This window comes from Lutra lutra, chromosome 8 (genome assembly GCF_902655055.1).
Source record: "Lutra lutra chromosome 8, mLutLut1.2, whole genome shotgun sequence".
Lineage (NCBI taxonomy): Eukaryota > Metazoa > Chordata > Mammalia > Carnivora > Mustelidae > Lutra > Lutra lutra.
Window position 1 is genome coordinate 73623509 of NC_062285.1, and position 17191 is coordinate 73640699.

The 17191-nt window shown below is 36.3% G+C and overlaps 1 protein-coding gene across 1 annotated transcript in view; it reads right to left on the minus strand.

The window, feature by feature from the left end:
- Nucleotides 1-17191, minus strand: part of SOX5 (SRY-box transcription factor 5) — a 981725-nt gene that overhangs the window by 211275 nt on the left and 753259 nt on the right. Inside the window, 2 exon segments of the mRNA XM_047740105.1 lie at nucleotides 2416-2490; nucleotides 2492-2589. Of these exon segments, the coding sequence (XP_047596061.1) occupies nucleotides 2416-2490; nucleotides 2492-2589 (173 nt within the window).

The window sequence follows — 17191 nt, forward strand, 5'->3', positions numbered from 1 at the left end:
CATAGCACATACTCTCCCCAATGTCCATAACCCCACCCCACCTCTCCCAACCCCCTCCCCCCATCAACCCTCAGTTTGTTTTGTGAGATTAAGAGTCACTTATGATACCTAACCTGAATCTTAAGGAGTAAGTTATTAAATGCCCTTCAGACATTTCCCTGTGTCCCGATAAAAAGATCAGTGACCACAAGAGTGGTGATTATGCATGCCAGCACTGCATGGTAGGGAAGATGCAGGGGAGTAAAATAGGCTCTAGAAACCTGACCTGAAGCCTTTCAGAAAGGATCTTCTCTCAGGCTTTGTAGGCATCATTGCTTAGCATCTTTCAACACAAGAGAGAAATTCTGGAAGAACCTAATGATTTCTAAAATTCCAAGGATAATGTCAAAAGTGAAAAGTTCTAGAATCCTTGATGATATGTGGGGCCAGGATATGAAAGAAAAGAAAGAGGACTTTGCTCTATTAGTGATTGCTCAGAATTTTTTAGAACAAATATGCCCTTAGACCCACCAAAGTAGTGATTCTCTACAAAGAATATCCCTATCTGACCTACAGTTTCAGAAGCTCCTAGAATTTTCTTGAATTCGTATGTTTGAAAGCATTGAGAGTTATGAACAAGAAAGAGTAGTGTTTTTCTAGACTGTCACAGGTGAGCGTTCTGAATTTTTATCATGGGGGTAAGCAAGAGAAATATGGGCCATATTCAAGAACAGGACAAATATATCTTTAAGGAAAATGATGAGGTATTTCATTAAACATGAGAGCATCACCTTTCACTTCAAGTAGGGAAGAGTAAACTGAAAGGGGGGGTCTCTTCAAATTGTAATATGCATATTTCTTCTTTCAACTTTGCTAGTTTGCATTTTGAAAACTGCTAAGAAGATTTTGTAGGGATGTGTGGTCACACAAATACCCTTGATTAAATAATGGTCTTCTTCCACTTGGGAGGATGAATGGACAGAGCCCACAATATGGGATGGCAAAAGGGAGTTAGCCCCAGAAAAGATGTACCTGTATATATATACATTCACCCTATGACACCCTCTTTCTTCTCTTCCCTTTGCTACTACTTCTAAGTAATAGTTCATATACATGCCTCCATTTTCCTACTACACACTTGTTCATTCTTACACCTCATTTCTACTACTAAAGCTCCACAGAAGCCAGTCTTAAAAGGCCAACAATGAGAAACTAAATGACAGAATTGTTCATTTTCCTTTCTCTACCAGGTATCTCCCAAGAGTCTACCCTTAGTTCCATTCCATTTTGTAATGATATCACCATTATTCTAATTTAGGGCTTACAAACCTGCTATCCCCTTGATGAAACACTCTGGTTCCAGATATTAATATGGCTACCTCTTGTATACATTTAGAGCTGAGCTCAGTTGCCAGATCGAACCACCCAATCTAAGAAACATTGCCTTGCCATACCCGTCAATATTTATTAAATAACTCTAATTACATTTCATCAAATAACTTATCACTATCTAAAATCATTTCATTCATTTCTCTTTTCCTTTGTTAATCCCCTCTTTCTTTCCTCTAGAATTTAGGGGGTTATCTTTCTGGTTAATTGATATAGCCTCAGAAGTTAGCACCATGCCTGGCACATAAGAAGCATTTGATTATTTATTGAATAAATGAATGAAACTTATCTACCCCATGGCTTAAACTACCCTCTCTATGTAAATAAACTAAGAAATTTAGTTCAGCTCTCTTTTCCAAACCGTCAATTGGTATTTCTAGCTGTTTTTTTTTTTTATATACCTCCAGTTGGATAACCTCCCAAGAGCTCTAATTAAACACGACTAAAAACCACCTGCTTTTCCAAATTTGCCCTCCTCCTGACTTTACCCAACACCCAGGCTCAACATCTTTCCTCATTCATTTGCCCACTCAAAGAATTCAACTAATCATAATTTTCCCCACTTGTTATTCTTTCTTCTCTTTTTCTGTGGTCCTTTAGTTTAGATTCTAAACTATCTAGTTTAGATTCTCACTCCTTATTGAATTTAATTTAATAGGCATCTACTAAACTTCCTGGGCCATCATTAATTACTTCACTTGTTGAATCCTACTTATCTTCAAGCTCATACCAAGCCCCTGTTGAATGAAATCTTTCATGGTATCTCTGACTGGAAAGGCTCTCCTGACACACCATGATACTATTTGGTGCTTCTCTCATGACCTAGCAGAACTTCACCTTGGTTATAATGACTTCCATGTTACATACCACTAAAGTAGTTGATAAGCTTTTGCAGATCAAAGTGTCTGCTTCCTTTGTATCTTTCTCTTTTATTTATTTATATGAGGTGGGAAGAAAGGTTTTATTGATCTCTGTGTGCCTAAGAGAGTGTCCTATAAGAGCAGGCAAAATGTCGTCTAAGGAGTTTGTGTCCCAGCTCCTACTCACCTGTTCTTGTTGCTGTTTGGCCAACTCCATTTGCTGTCGCTGTTTCTCAATCTGAGAAGCAGCTAGTTTCTTCTGGCTCATCGTGGGCAGCCAGTAGCTGTTCCCGCAGACTGGTCAGCTGATTGATCATACCCATGAGCTGCCTCTCCTTCTCAGCTAGGCTTTCGGGAGTCCCTGAAAATAACATGACAATAAAACACACAAGAAAAGAGAAGTGAGAAGAGAGTGATTATTCAATGACAATGATTCTGTTGTACAGAGAACTATTCTAAATAGAAGGTTAACACACAAATACATGCTTACTTTCTTTCAGATTTTTTTACTCCACAGTGAGAAGTGATGGCTATTTCCCTTTTATAAAATATCAGAATGAACAAATATTTTGACTGTTTTTTATGTACGTCAAGTAATAATCTATAGTTTTTAATTTTCACAAGTAAATCAAAAAATGGTTGGGTGAGCATCTACTATTTTAGTATTCTATGCTGGGATCTGATGAAAATGAAAAGAAGCCTAGAGCACAGCTTCTTGCCCTAAGTAGTTTTTAAATCAAAATTAAAGAGGCAAGACCAAAATATGAATATTTAATAACCGAAATTACTAGGAGATCAAGTTATTATTATCAGTAATATGATTCTCCTTTTCTCAAAAAAAGAATCTTGAAGAATTAGAACCAAGGAATTCTATATTAAAAAGGAGAAAAATCTAGCCATCAAATTTTAGACATTTTCTCATATGCCACTCAGAGGCTTTCTTCAAAAATAGGATATAAATAGCAGGGAAATATTCAAGATTGAGGGTATAAATTCGGGCTATCATGAAATAATGAAATATGGTTGGAAAATTAAGAGATCACATTATAGCCACCAAGATTATAGTTAAATTCAAGACTTGGAAAAGAAGTCACAGCAGTCATTTACAATTAAAAAAAAAAAATGCTCAGGGTTTTAAAACATGCTATGAACCTTCTTTGTCAGGTTAAAATACTTATTTGATACATCAAAAATGTGAACTGTTCACTGAAACAGGAACAATATCACTTTTAATTGTTCTTTTTAAGATTCACCAGATAGACAAGACCCCTATGGTAAAGTACTCACAGCAGGAGAGAACATACTTTTTAATTACAATTTTCACTTTAATATAAGACACTAAGCACTATTTTAATAATGCATTTGCCACCTGTATATGTAATTAGATAGAAGGATCTGTTATAAACTCAGTCCCCTTCCCCATCCCACTATATTTCTCTCCAAAAATTTATGTTGAAAAAGCATGTGCTTTTTAGGAAGGTCGTAGCTATAGGTTAGTGGTTTATAATTTTCACAGGCCCATTTGGGGATGGAAATAAAGTTCTAATATAATTCAGATAGGCTAGAGAATAAATATCTAAAAAGAAATTATGAGTGAATAGAAGTCAAGAATCATGCATTTTATTCTTTATTATGAATACCTAGCATTATTAGGGCAGGTGCCCAATAAATTACTACTAATAACTCATTACACTTTAGATATTTGGATTCCACTGAGAACACTTATGTAAGAATAACAACAATATGATTGTTGCAATTAGAATTCTAAAAATAATATATATATGGGGAGTTTTTTAAAGAAAATATTAAAATGATGGTACAATGTATATCTCCACACATCATTAGAAAACACATTTGTAGGAATACCTACTTAGAAAAGTAATACACATCAGGCCTTATAATCCTCATTATCTTCCAGGGATAATTTCATTTTTTAAAAAAAAGATTTTATTTATTTATTTGACAGAGAGAGATCACAAGTAGGCGGAGAGGCAGGCAGAGAGAGAGAGAGGAGGAAGCAGGCTCCCTGCCAAGCAGAGAGCCCTATTCGGGGCTCGATCCCAGGACCCAGATCATAACCTGAGCCAAAGGCAGAGACTTAACCCACTGAGCCACCCAGGCGCCCCAAGGGATAATTTCATGTTTAAAAATCTAGCCCAGAGGCATCTGGGTGGCTCAGTCAGTGAAGCATCCAACTCTTGATTTTGGCTTAGGTCATGATCTCAGGGAATTGGGATTGAGCCCGGCATCAGACTCTGTGCTGGGTGTGGGGCCTCCTTAAGATTCTCTCTCTCCCTTTCCCTTCTTCCTCCCTCTCTAAAAAACAAACAAAAACAAACAAAAAACCTAGATGAAGAAAACTACAAGAAATGAAGGTAAGTATTTAAAAATGTTTTAGGGGTGCCTGGGTGGCTCACACGTTAGGCGTCTGCCTTCGGCTCAGGTCATAATCCCAGGGTCATGGGATTGAGCCCCGTATCCTGCTCCCTGCTCAGTGGGAAACCTGCTTCTCCCTCTCCTGCTCCCCCACCTTGTGTTCCCTCTCTCACTGTGTCTCTCTCTGTCAAATAAATATGTAGTATCTTTAAGAAAAGATTATTGTTAAAAAAATAAAAAAATAAAAATGTTTTAAATGAAATAGTAGAAATAATCTCAATGTCAAATGGGAATAATCAAATAATTATGGAACATCCAGATTGTAGGGTATTTTGCACCCATGAAAAACCTATTTTTTAAGAATATTTAATGGTATGGAAACTTGTTCATAATATAAAACTAGGTGAAAAAACTGGGTAGAAATAAACATTTGTGAAAAGGAAACCTACTGAATGTGAGAAAATTATATATCTGATAAAAAGTTTATATCCAACATAAATAAAGAACTCATACAACTCAATAGCAAACAAAACAAAATAAAACAAATAAATAAAATCCAATCCAATTAAAAAGAAGGCAGAGAATATAATATTTTTCCAAAGAAGACATATAGAAGGCCAGCAGGTACATGAAGGGATTCTCAGCATCACTAATCATCAGGGTAAGGCAATTTAAAACCGCAATGAGATCTCACCTCGTATCTGATAGAATCACTATTAACTAAAAAGAAATTACAATCATCAGCAAGAATGTGGAGAAAAGAGAACTTTTGTGCACTGTTGGTGGGAATGTAAATTGGTGCAGCTATTACGGAAAATAGTATGAATGTTTTTCAAAAAATTAAAAAACAGAACTATCATATGATCCAGCAATTTCACTTCTGGGTATTTATTCAAAGAAAAACAAACACACTGACTCGAAAAGATATATGAGCCCCAATATATAGCAGCATTTTTTACAATAGCCATGATATAAAAACAGCCTATGTCCATTGATGGACGAATGGATAAAGAAGATACAGTAAACGCACACACACACACACACACACACACACACAGGAATATTATTCAGTGTTAAAAAAGAATAAAATCTTGCCATTTGTGACAATACAAATAAACCTTACAGGCACTATACTAAGTGAAATAAGTCAGACAAAGACAAACACGATATGATCTCAATTATATGTGGTATCTGAAAAAAAAAAAGAGAGAGAAACAAAAATCCAACCTAATAAATTCAGGCACAGATTAGGTAGTTGCTAGAGGTAGGAATAAGGGGTGCATGGAAGGGGTGAAAGGGGTCAAAGCATACAAACCTTCAGTCATAAAATAAATCAGTCATGGGGGTGTCAGGTACAGTGTGGTGACTATAGTCATAATACTGTACTGCATATTTGAAAGTTGCTAAGAAAGTAGGTCTTAAAAGTTCTCATCACAAGAAAAAAAAATTTGGAACTATGTATGGTGATGGATGTTAATCAGACTTATTGTGATTATTTCACAATATACACAAATATTTGAATCATTATATTATACCCCTGAAATGAATACAATATTGCTTGTCAGTTATACCTCAATTTAAAAAAAGAAAGAAAATATTTGTACAAAAATCTCAATGTATGCACATATCTATATTTATAGACAAAAAGACTAGAAAAATTCATCTATGTATTAATAGTGGTTATTTCCAGGTGATGGAATTATAAGCCATTTTAACATTTTCATACTTTTAAAGAAAATTTTCTAAATTGCATTATTATTTACATACTTAGAAAATATATTTCATGTAGAATATGTGGAAATATAACTTAGAAGTTTAAGGTGACATTATCCATTTACATAACTGGTGTAATACCAATGTGTAAAGAAATATATTTGTTTGTTGATGAGTATAAGCAAATATCATTTTGACATTCAGTATATGAAAGATTAACAAATCCTTTTGTCTTCACTTATTTATATTTCAATGATTCTCAGATACACATTTTGTATATTTTAAAACTCTCTGAGTCTTACAATGAATACTGTCTCAAAGTCAATGAAATATTAAGGTTTATGCCAACCCTGAGTTTGTCCTCCAGCCCTAGTCACTTACTTATAGATGCAGAACAGGTATCTCTGAATGCAGATCTCGGTTTTAAAAATTCAACATGTATAAGGTGGGGCTCTGCCTTTTCCCCGTTTTTTAAAGAATTATCACTCAACCAACATTCTAGGTTAGAATATTAACATTATCCTCAATTCTCTTCTCAACTACCCATCCTCCTGTATGCATTATATCAACAAATAGTGATAATTTTTTTCTCAAAATAGCTTTGTGGCAGTTTTAATTTTAATTATCAAATGTATTTCTGCAATATTATTATGTTCACATGGGTATACAGTGAAAGATCTCTGAATACTGTTCCTTCAGAGTAATAATAACTGCAATTATTATTATCATACTCTTATAACTGTAGATTCAAGCATATATCAGAATACTTCTATACTTGTCTACCAGAGCTGCTGTAACAAAGTACCACAGATTGGGTGGCTTAAACAACAGAAATTTATATTATTGACTAGAAGTCCAAGACTAAGTTGTCAGCAGGTTGTTCCTTCTGAGGGTTATGAGAGAAGGAGCTGTTCCAAACATTTCTCCTTGGCTTGTAGATGGCCATCTTCTTCCTGTGTCTTCGTGTCGTTTCCTCTTCTTATAAAGACAGCAGTCATATTGAATTAGGGTTCACCCTAATGGCCTCATTTTAACTTAACTACATCTATACAGACCGTATTTCCAAGTACAGTCATATTCTGAAGTACTAGATGTTAGAACTTGAACATATGAATTTTTAGAGGGTTACAATTCAAGCCACAACAATTTCCTTTACAAAAAGGACACCATAACATAAATGCTGTTTTAACAACTGAAACACCAAGGTGCCACTCAAATGCTATTTTAGAGTATGTAGGGAGAACTCTTGTTCCAGTCTTCCTTCCTCATCTCCACAGACATTTCTCATCTTTTCACGAATTGTTATAGCAACCTGGGGCCTGAACTCACACCCTAAGATCAAGACCTGAGCTGAGGGGCGCCTGGGTGGCTCAGTGGGTTAAGCTGCTGCCTTCGGCTCAGGTCATGATCTCAGAGTCCTGGGATCGAGCCCCGCATCGGGCTCTCTGCTCAGCAGGGAGCCTGCTTCCTCCTCTCTCTCTGCCTGCCTCTCTGCCTGCTTGTGATCTCTCTGTCAAATAAATAAATAAAAAATCTTTAAAAAAAAAAAAAAAGACCTGAGCTGAGATCAGGAATTGGACACTCAATGGACTGAGCCACTGAGGCACCCCTGGAGCCTTTAATAGAACTTCCTGTCACTAATTTTTGTCTCTACAAGTCTATCCTCAAACTGGCACCAAAATTATCTTCCTAGAAAAACAAATCTTCTCATGTAACTACTGTTTAAACACCTCCACTTTTTCCTCATTGCCTTTGGATAATATGTCAATTCATTCTTAAGAATGAATAAGGTCGGGGCACCTGGGTAGCTCAGTGGGTTAAAGCCTTCGGCTCAGGTCGTGATCCCAGGGTTCTGGGATCGAGCCCCGCATCGGGCTGTCTGCTCTGCAGGGAGCCTGCTTCCCTTCCTCTCTCTCTGCCTGCCTCTCTGCCTACTTGTGATCTCTGCCTGTCAAATAAATAAATAAATTTTAAAAAAATGAATGAATAAGGTCCTTCTAATTATGATCCAACCTCTCACTTCCTTTGTTCATCCTAAATTCTAGTCATAATGAATTTTCTACCATCCTCCACAAAGGACACCATCCTTCATAAGTGTCTTACCTTGGCCATCCCCTCTCTAAACATTCATTCTTCATGTTCCAGGTCATGTGTCTTGTTCTTTAAGACTCATATACTGACTCTGACTATAACAGTTGTTCCCTTCTTTTGAAACTCACACAGTGGATATCTTTATTATATTATAATGATTTAAAAGTTATTTTCACATTTGTTTCCTAAAGTTAGCAGAGATAGCTGTGACTGCAACAATTGTAAATTACCAACTCTTATACCCTCATTACCTACTAGAAGACCTGGCATATAGCAAATTATCTAAAATTTTAATGACTAAATCACTTCCCTTTAAACTACTTTCAGGCTTAGGAATGCCATATAGCTAAGAGAAATGGGGAGATGTATTATCTTACATGAGTTATGCTAAAGTTCTGGTTTAGGCTTAAGAGTTGAGCCAAGGAACTTAAGTTTTGCAAAAGAAAATTTCCCCACTTTTATAAAAGTACTAAATTAAGATGGAATAAGCTCTACAGCTTCATCTCTAAATCATCATGGTGTTCATAATAATTCTCTCCCAGTGCATGGGGAAGGTACAGTAAGTGGTCTATGAATACTAGAGAAACTAGTTAAGAGTCACAAAATAATCTATGACTTTAAGTGTATGTGTGTGTGTGTGTGTGTGTGTGTGTTGTGTGTATAAACAACATCACTGGAAAACCCAGCAGACTCCCAAACAAAAAGAGGAGCTACTGTTTCTTCACTCAGATTTAGATTTTTGAGAATCATACAAGTATCAAGCACTATGGGGGCACAAGCTTGTATCTATGGTCTAGTTCAAGAGATTCAGATAGCTAGTGATATGAGTTCATGTTTATGTGTGCCACTGATAGTAATTTATTCCCATGTTTCATTTGTTTGCACTCTTAAGTGTTTTAATCTATGCTAGTCCTGCTTCGATTCCCTTAGAATTAGGGATTATTGAGGTAAGAGGCAAACATCTTCTGTTTCAGTTCTTCCTACTGCCCGATAACTCTAGTCATGGTAATTGTTTGAGTGGTTGCTGTAGTCCTGTATGTTCCACAGAAGTACAGGTCAGAACATTCCTTAGTGTAATGTGACACAAGTCATGAAGAAAGGGAATCAGTTTTAGTTATACCCCCTTGGTAAGAGATATCACTATCCATATATTGTTATATTCTTTCATCTTCCTCATTTTTCATATCTAATTCATTGGGAATCCTATCAACTCTCAAACATAGAAATTAGTCCATGAGTCTTTATTTCCAGTACAATCTCTTAATCCAGGCCATCATAATCTCTTGCCCTCACTATTACAATTGTTTTCTACCCATTCTCCCTGCTTCAACTTCTTCTCCTACTAGAAGCTATTTTCCAAGCAAAAGTTCAGAGGGATCCATTTACTTTTTTTTCTATTTTATTTTACTTTTTTTCTTTTCAGTGTTCCAACATTCATTGTTTATGCACCACACCCAGTGTTCCATGCAATACGTGCCCTCCTTAATACCCAGCACCAGGCTCACCCAACCCCCAATCCCTCTCCCCTCCCAAACCCTCAGTTTGTTTCTCAGAGTCAGAGCGATCCATTTAGAAAAGTAAATCAGATCATGTCACACACCTGTTTAAAATCATTTCTTAGCTTACACTGCACAGAGAATAAAATCCAAACTCCCTACCTTAACAAAACCCTGAATGATCTAGCTCTCATCTTCTCTGGCATCATCTCTTTCATTTCTCTTTTGTAAAAGTGCTTCAGTCACCTGGCCTCCTTTGAGTTCTCCCAGTACCAATACACAAAGTTTAAATGTGTTCAAGAGCATTTTTAAAAAGTTGTTCCCATATTAGAGTCTTTGCACTCCAATTGTTTCCCATGGGAAAGTCTTGTCCTAGATCAAGATTTCTCAGTCTTGGCACTGTTGATATTTTGGATTAGACAGTTCCTTTTCTGGGGACTGTGCTGAGCAGCATCTCTGGCTAGATGCTAGTAGCAGTTCCCACCTAGAGGTAATAACCCAAAATGTTTCCAGACAATGCCAAATTTCCCCTGGTAGAGAACCGCCTCAAATGATGGATTTTTCTCTTTCATTCCTTTTGCATATACCCAAAGAGTTTGTTCTACGTCCCTCACACTATTCTAGGTGTTGGGGATACCACAGTGTCTAGGCCAGACAAAAATGTCTCTGCTTCAGAGACCTTACATTTAAACGGAAAAAGATAGTAAATTATCAGATCCAACCAGATAGTAATTTAGATGTCAACTCCTCAGACGGGTCTCTCTTGAACAATGAAATTAAGGAAGCCACAATCTCATTTTCGGCCACATCATTTAATTTTTATTCAGTTTATAGTAGTTAACACCACATGCTGTATTTTATCAACATAGTCATTTAGTTATTGACTCTTCCATAGAGTATATGCTTTAGGATAGCAGAATACTAGTTTGTTTTGTTCAATGCTGGATGCCCAGCATCTACAGAGTAATGCCTAGGACAAAGCAAACATCCCATCACAACTTGTTAAATAAATAAAGTAAACTTCACGAGAACAGAGAAAAGCCCTTGATTGACTGATAACGTGCAATTCTATGCATAAGGAAAACCCTCATCAGGATGACTCAAATTGAAAATGATCTTGAACACATTTAAAAATAATAATAAAAAAAATCTGTGGAAGCTGACATTTCCCCAATATTGTTTTATTCCACTCAAATGAAATAGATATATGGCTTGAAATTAAATGATCAAAATCAAAGTAAATTGCTAGGCTTTATTATCCAAATAAAGGAAAGGTAAGAGTAAACTTACTCAAGAAGAAGGGGAAAGGCCTAGAATTTTGAGACACTAAAAGTAAACTGGGGATTATGTTTCTTCCTTCAAAAATTTGCCACAAATTTAATTCTTTGTTACAAAGCAACAGCCAATCTTTTCAGGATTTTGATTGTTTGTTTTTTCCCTTCAGCAATTGGTGTTAGACTATCAGTATTATAATTTGGATTAGACTTTATTTTATTTTATTTTACTTTTTAAAGATTTTATTTATTTATTTGACAGACAGAGATCACAAATAGACAGAGTGGTGGGCAGAGAGAGAGAAGGAAGCAGGCTTCCTGCTGAGCAGAGAGCCCGATGCAGGGCTTGATCCCAGAACCTTGGGATCATGACCTAAGCTGAAGGCAGAGGCTTTAACCCACTGAGCCACCCAGGCGCCCCTAGACTTTATTTAATTTTTTTAGTGGAAATATTGTTGTTCTCAACTGGTGCTCCACTTGAAGAATCTAAAAATCATTAGTTGTCCTGCCTTTAAAAATTCTGCCTAATGAAAGGGGCTCTAATATACCGTAAGCTTTAAAAGGGCAGAAACCTGTCTACTCTACTTGCTACCATTCTATCTCCAGAACATAGCACATAGCAAGACAGCAATATTTGTTAAATGAACTAAAAATATAATGAATAAAAACTAACTTAAATTAATCTAAATGTACAACTAAAGCTTTTTTCAGTGACACTTTTTTTTAATTAACATATAATGTATTATTTGTTTCAGCGGTACAGGTCTGGGATTCATCAGTCTTACATAATACCCAGGGCTCATTACAACATATACCCTCCCCAGTGTCCATCACTCTTATTGAACAAAAGAGAAAAGGCAGATTCCCTCATCAAAGGTATTAGTGGCATCATTCCAATTCATTAAAGGAGTATTTGTTGGGTTAGTCAACTTATAAACATCTATGAATTGGTCTTTTTCATTAAGAACAAATTTAATCAAACTTGATAAAATTTAGCTACCTACCCTTTACTGCTACATAATACCCTGAGAGGTTAGAGTCAATTAAAATTATATAAGGAACACCATTATTCATTACATGATGGAATAAAGTAACTGATATTCTACCTTACCCTGCCAATACTATACATATTCTTACCTTACAGATTTCTATAATTATTTTGAAAAAAAAAAAAAAAAAAACAGTGGTTTTTGGTTTTTTGCTTCAAAGATCTTAAAAAGAGGCCTTCAGCCTGGATTTCAATATATCTACTATCGGAAGCTTTCAGTTATAAGGCAACTGACATAAGAATGAAATGGAACATTGACAAGTAGCTATGATCTTCACCATTGTTATCCTATGGCTGATGCTTTGCTTCTGAGATATTATAAACAAGATGTGTGCATTATCACTTTTGTAGTGAAAGCAAGGGTTGTTCATGTTCCTTCTTATTTCTTACTCTATACTATTTCTTATTATGAATATTTACCTTTAATGGAATTATAATTTTACAAACTTTCCCAAGATTATTCCATCCACCTCCTCCGATATTGTATTTAAAATGTAAAAACAAAACAAAACAAAACAAAACAAAAAAAAAAACAGTTGTTGGGTGTTTTGTTGTTGTTGTTGTTCTTTTTAAGATTTTATTTATTTATTTGACAGAGAGAGACACAGCACTAGAGGAAACACAAGCAGGGGGAGTGGGAGAGGGAGAAGCAGGATCCCCGCCGACCAGGGAGCCCGATGCGGGACTCGATCCCAGGATCATGGGATCATGAACTGAGTCGAAGACAGATGCTTAACAGACCAAGTCACTCAGGTGCCACCTGGGTTTTTTTGTTGTTGTTTAAATCACATTAATTTTGCCACATTTACAGACTTTAATGTAGTCAATAATAACCTTCTCAAAAAAAGCATTTTTATGGTCATCCTTTCATCGAATAAAACTGGGTCCCAAACTTTGGCCCAATGGTAAATGAGTAGTATGCAAGGGAAAGGTAAATATATATATATAAACTAACAATACAAACAGGGTGTGTGTGCTAAGGGACAGATCTAAGCACAGAACACAATATCCTGACTGCATCTCAGAGGGCGCTGCATCCAGCTGTGTTGGGTCTGGAAATGTTTTCAAGTTTTAAAGGATTTTAGAGATCATCCATTCCAACTTTACTGAGGAGAGACTGCCAAGCACCATGCAAAGAGGCACAGGCTTTGAAGACGGGCAGGATTAGGTTCACATCTTGACTCTGTCACAACTCAAGTATGTGGTTTTGGATAATTAATCTCTCTCTCCTCTCTCTCTCTCCCTGTCTCCACGTCTTACTATGTAAACTGGGAATAAAATGTCTCTGTCACAATAATTTTGTAAGGAAAATGCTTACAAGGTGCTTGTACGTAAACGGGCATGTAATCAATAGTAATCTGTAACTGTTTTTTAAATGAGCAGAGGAGGCAATAAACGAAAAAAGAGTTAAACTGATTTCCACAAGTCCTTGGAAGAATTGCGGCAACATGACACTAGTTTTGCTTTTTTTGTTTTGTTTAGTTTTGTTTTATTACATCATGCCTTCCTAGGAAGAAAAATGGAGTTTAAAAGAGGAAAGAGTTTCAGGTTAATTCCATCATCTAATAATTTGCATAGTATAAGTTTTGGAGTCCATATCTACAAGAAAAAAAGTTATGGTTTTAAAATTATTTCAATTTTTAGAATCTTCACATCCCTTGCACAAATGAATACTTATTAAATGAATGGATGTATTTTTAAACGAGAAAAAAATGTTCAGGAAGGCATATTTTCATTTTCACATACAGAATCAGATTTAATATGTAAGAGCATCTGTTTAAAACATGCATTATTGGGGATCCTGCATGGCTCAGTTTGTTAAGCATCTGACTCTTGGTTTTGACTCAGGTCATGATCTCACCGTTCATGCAATGAGCCCTTCATTGGGCTCTGCTCAGTGGGGAATCTGCTTGAAGAATCTCTCTCTTTGCCCCTTTCCCTATTTGTTCTCATCTTTCTCTATAATAAAATAAATAATCTTTTAAAAATTTAAAAATAAAAAATAAAACATGCATCATTAAGTACCTTCTTTGAAAGGTATATAAAACTTCTTAATTCGTGGACTAGATCATCAATACAGAAATCAATGAGATCCCGTGTCTGACCATTCTCTCTCCATCACTTACTATGTTTATACACTGGCATAAAGCCTCTGGCATTCTGGGACAGAGCAAGTCGCTGATGGGCGGAAAAGAGAAAGTCAATTTTGCTTTTTCAGACCTTGCCAAACTTACTTTAAAACCTTATATGCTGTGGACTGGTAGTCTTTCTCCGGTTCTCACAAAGTAGGTTTTTTTTGTTTTGTTTTGTTTTTTTAAGTGAACACATTACTCATAAGCAACCACAGAGGAACTATAAAACAAGCTTAGTAGATTAAAAACATTAAGCATTCACTTTATTTAGAAGTAAATGACTGTATGTTATGAACCTTCCTCACGGCTGACTCTTGAAATGAACAAATTTCAGATGCAACAGTTCCCTCAAAAAGTAATCAACATTTCCAACTCCTTTACAAAAATGTGCAGACATGTTTTTTAGGTTAAGGTGCAAATGAAATAGGTCACAAAGTTATTATTAGCAAAACCTGTGATTCTTAAATAGTTTTCTTGATTTTAAAAGAAAGGATTTAAAACAGCTTTCAAAGTGTTACAAACCCTTACATACCTAAACTGGGATTTTAGTTTCCATGTTTCAAATTTAAAAAATTCTAAGGATCCCCTACTAGATTTGTTACCTGGGAACTGATTCTTATTCCAAGCCTGATCGTTTACAAATTCTCTAATGTTATTTGGACAGGATTATCTCTTTCAAGCCACATACTGAATCCATGTATCTCTTTTATCTCAAAATGTTATGTCACCTACCAGAGGATCTACTTTAACCCCCATGTTGAATCTAAAAGCATGTATTTATCCTGAGTTCTAAGAGGCCAAAGTGTCACTGAATAGGTTATTTCCTCGAATCTGTTACTGGCATTCTAGAGCGGTCGGGTGTTTGCCTTTATGTTCCATCTTCTAGAAAGAACAAAATTATAGCTTTTTAAAAAGCCAATTTTTTATTATACCAACTGCAGCTGGCATTTTTCTGAATACCGGATATAACACTTTCCCGGCCTAAATTAATGCCTTCTGAGCATGGTGAGAAAGGGTCTTCCAGGGATACCAGTGGAAAAGAAACCAGGCTCTGAAGAATTCTTTACATAAGGCAGGTGGGGAAACTGATCTGGCCTCACCTGAGGGACCTAGAGAGGAAAGCTTTTCTAACTTCACCAAGATAGAATTATTTGAGAGAATTCTGCATGCAGATTTTTTGGTCACAATTCTACAAAAAAAAAAAAAAAAAAAATTTAAGTCCATAATTACGAACTCTGCAAAGACTTTATTGAAAGGCAAATGATCTGTTTAGATGAGTCAAAGCTGCATGGGTCCCCAGATACTGTGCTCAGGTGAGGTGCCAAGGCAATGACCTTCAGTGTAATGGAACTTCATGCAAACTAAAAACAACGTGTGACAGTCCCGGTTGCCAACGGGAGGGCAGGCATGGTTTTGGTCCCCTTCTCAGGAGCTATGAGGCTCTAAGAGCTATTTCTTCACCTCTCACACAACCCTTACTCAGTGCTTCTGCTATAGGTAACAACAAAACATTCTGTAAGCGGACCAGTCGCACAAGATAGCTGACTGGTGAAGAAGAAAGAAATAATTCCTTTAGGCAGCTCATCAGTGGATACACATGTATTGATGGCTGACCAAGCTTTTCAGCCAAACGGTTTCATTTTGCAAAACTGGATCTGGTGTCTTTTTTGGATGTTCTTTAGAGGGTTGTCTCAAATGTAACTTTAAAACCTAATTACTTCACATTTCCAAAGTACCAGACCATAAAATGGCATAAATTCTAACAGGTGAAATAATCTAACATGAAAAATAATTTTATGCTCTCAGAAGTGGATGACCTTTACTAACCCACATTGTTTCTTGAAAAATGAGATTGACTTTAAGTGGGTATGACAGCTATTTATGGAGAGCTAAAATATCCAAACCAAATGCTATTTATCTCCCCTATTTTTAAAAGTTTATCGATTTAACTTTTTAAACAGTAATAGCAAAAAACCCTTCTTTGAACTTTGCCAAACTATAATATTAACCGTTGTCCAAATGCCCTGAAAGTTACTCACATGCAACAACTTGAAGCTAGTGCTTGGGAACTGTGCTCTGCCCTCACTTGTCTACAGGTTTAGATATTCAAGAATGGACGTGCTCCTGCTCGTGCACATGCCCGCCGCGCGCGCGCGCGCACACACACACACACACACACACACACACACACACAGAGTCATTCATTCACACATTTTCTGGAACTAATTAAAAGTTAAATGAAAACTGACCAGGGTAAACAGAGGAGAAAAGTTTCAATTGACAAGACCCGGTAAATACTGGGAAGGCTGTACATGTCCTAACATATGCAAAGAGTCTATGAAATATATTATTCTCAATTATCATTAATCATCTAATAGTTGAATAAGTTCATATTTCCAGATTAAAAAAAAACTCACACTTATCTTTCCCTATCTCAACTCAAAACAGTGAGCACATACAGGAGACTTACACCTTTATTCGCTTCATATTTGAAAAAAAAAAAAAGGCTGCAAAACAGCTAAACCATTGTTCTCACATAACTTCTGAGGTGGCATGAAAACCACATCCTGGGCATGGCATAATCATAGTGTCTGACCCCCCAAGAACCATTAAGTCAAATTCATTTACCCCCAGAGGGCTACACACTATTGTATCCTTTCCACTTTCTCGCCACCTATGAACAATGGAGAGTAATTGCTACTGTCATGGGCAGTCAGTAGGAAAAGTAAGCCAGCGCTGTTTTCCCAGTTTTCTGCCAAACCTATCCAAGCACCTAATAACCATGCCCCCAACAGAAGAAAGATCCACAGTTGCTTTTTAAATGCATCAGAAA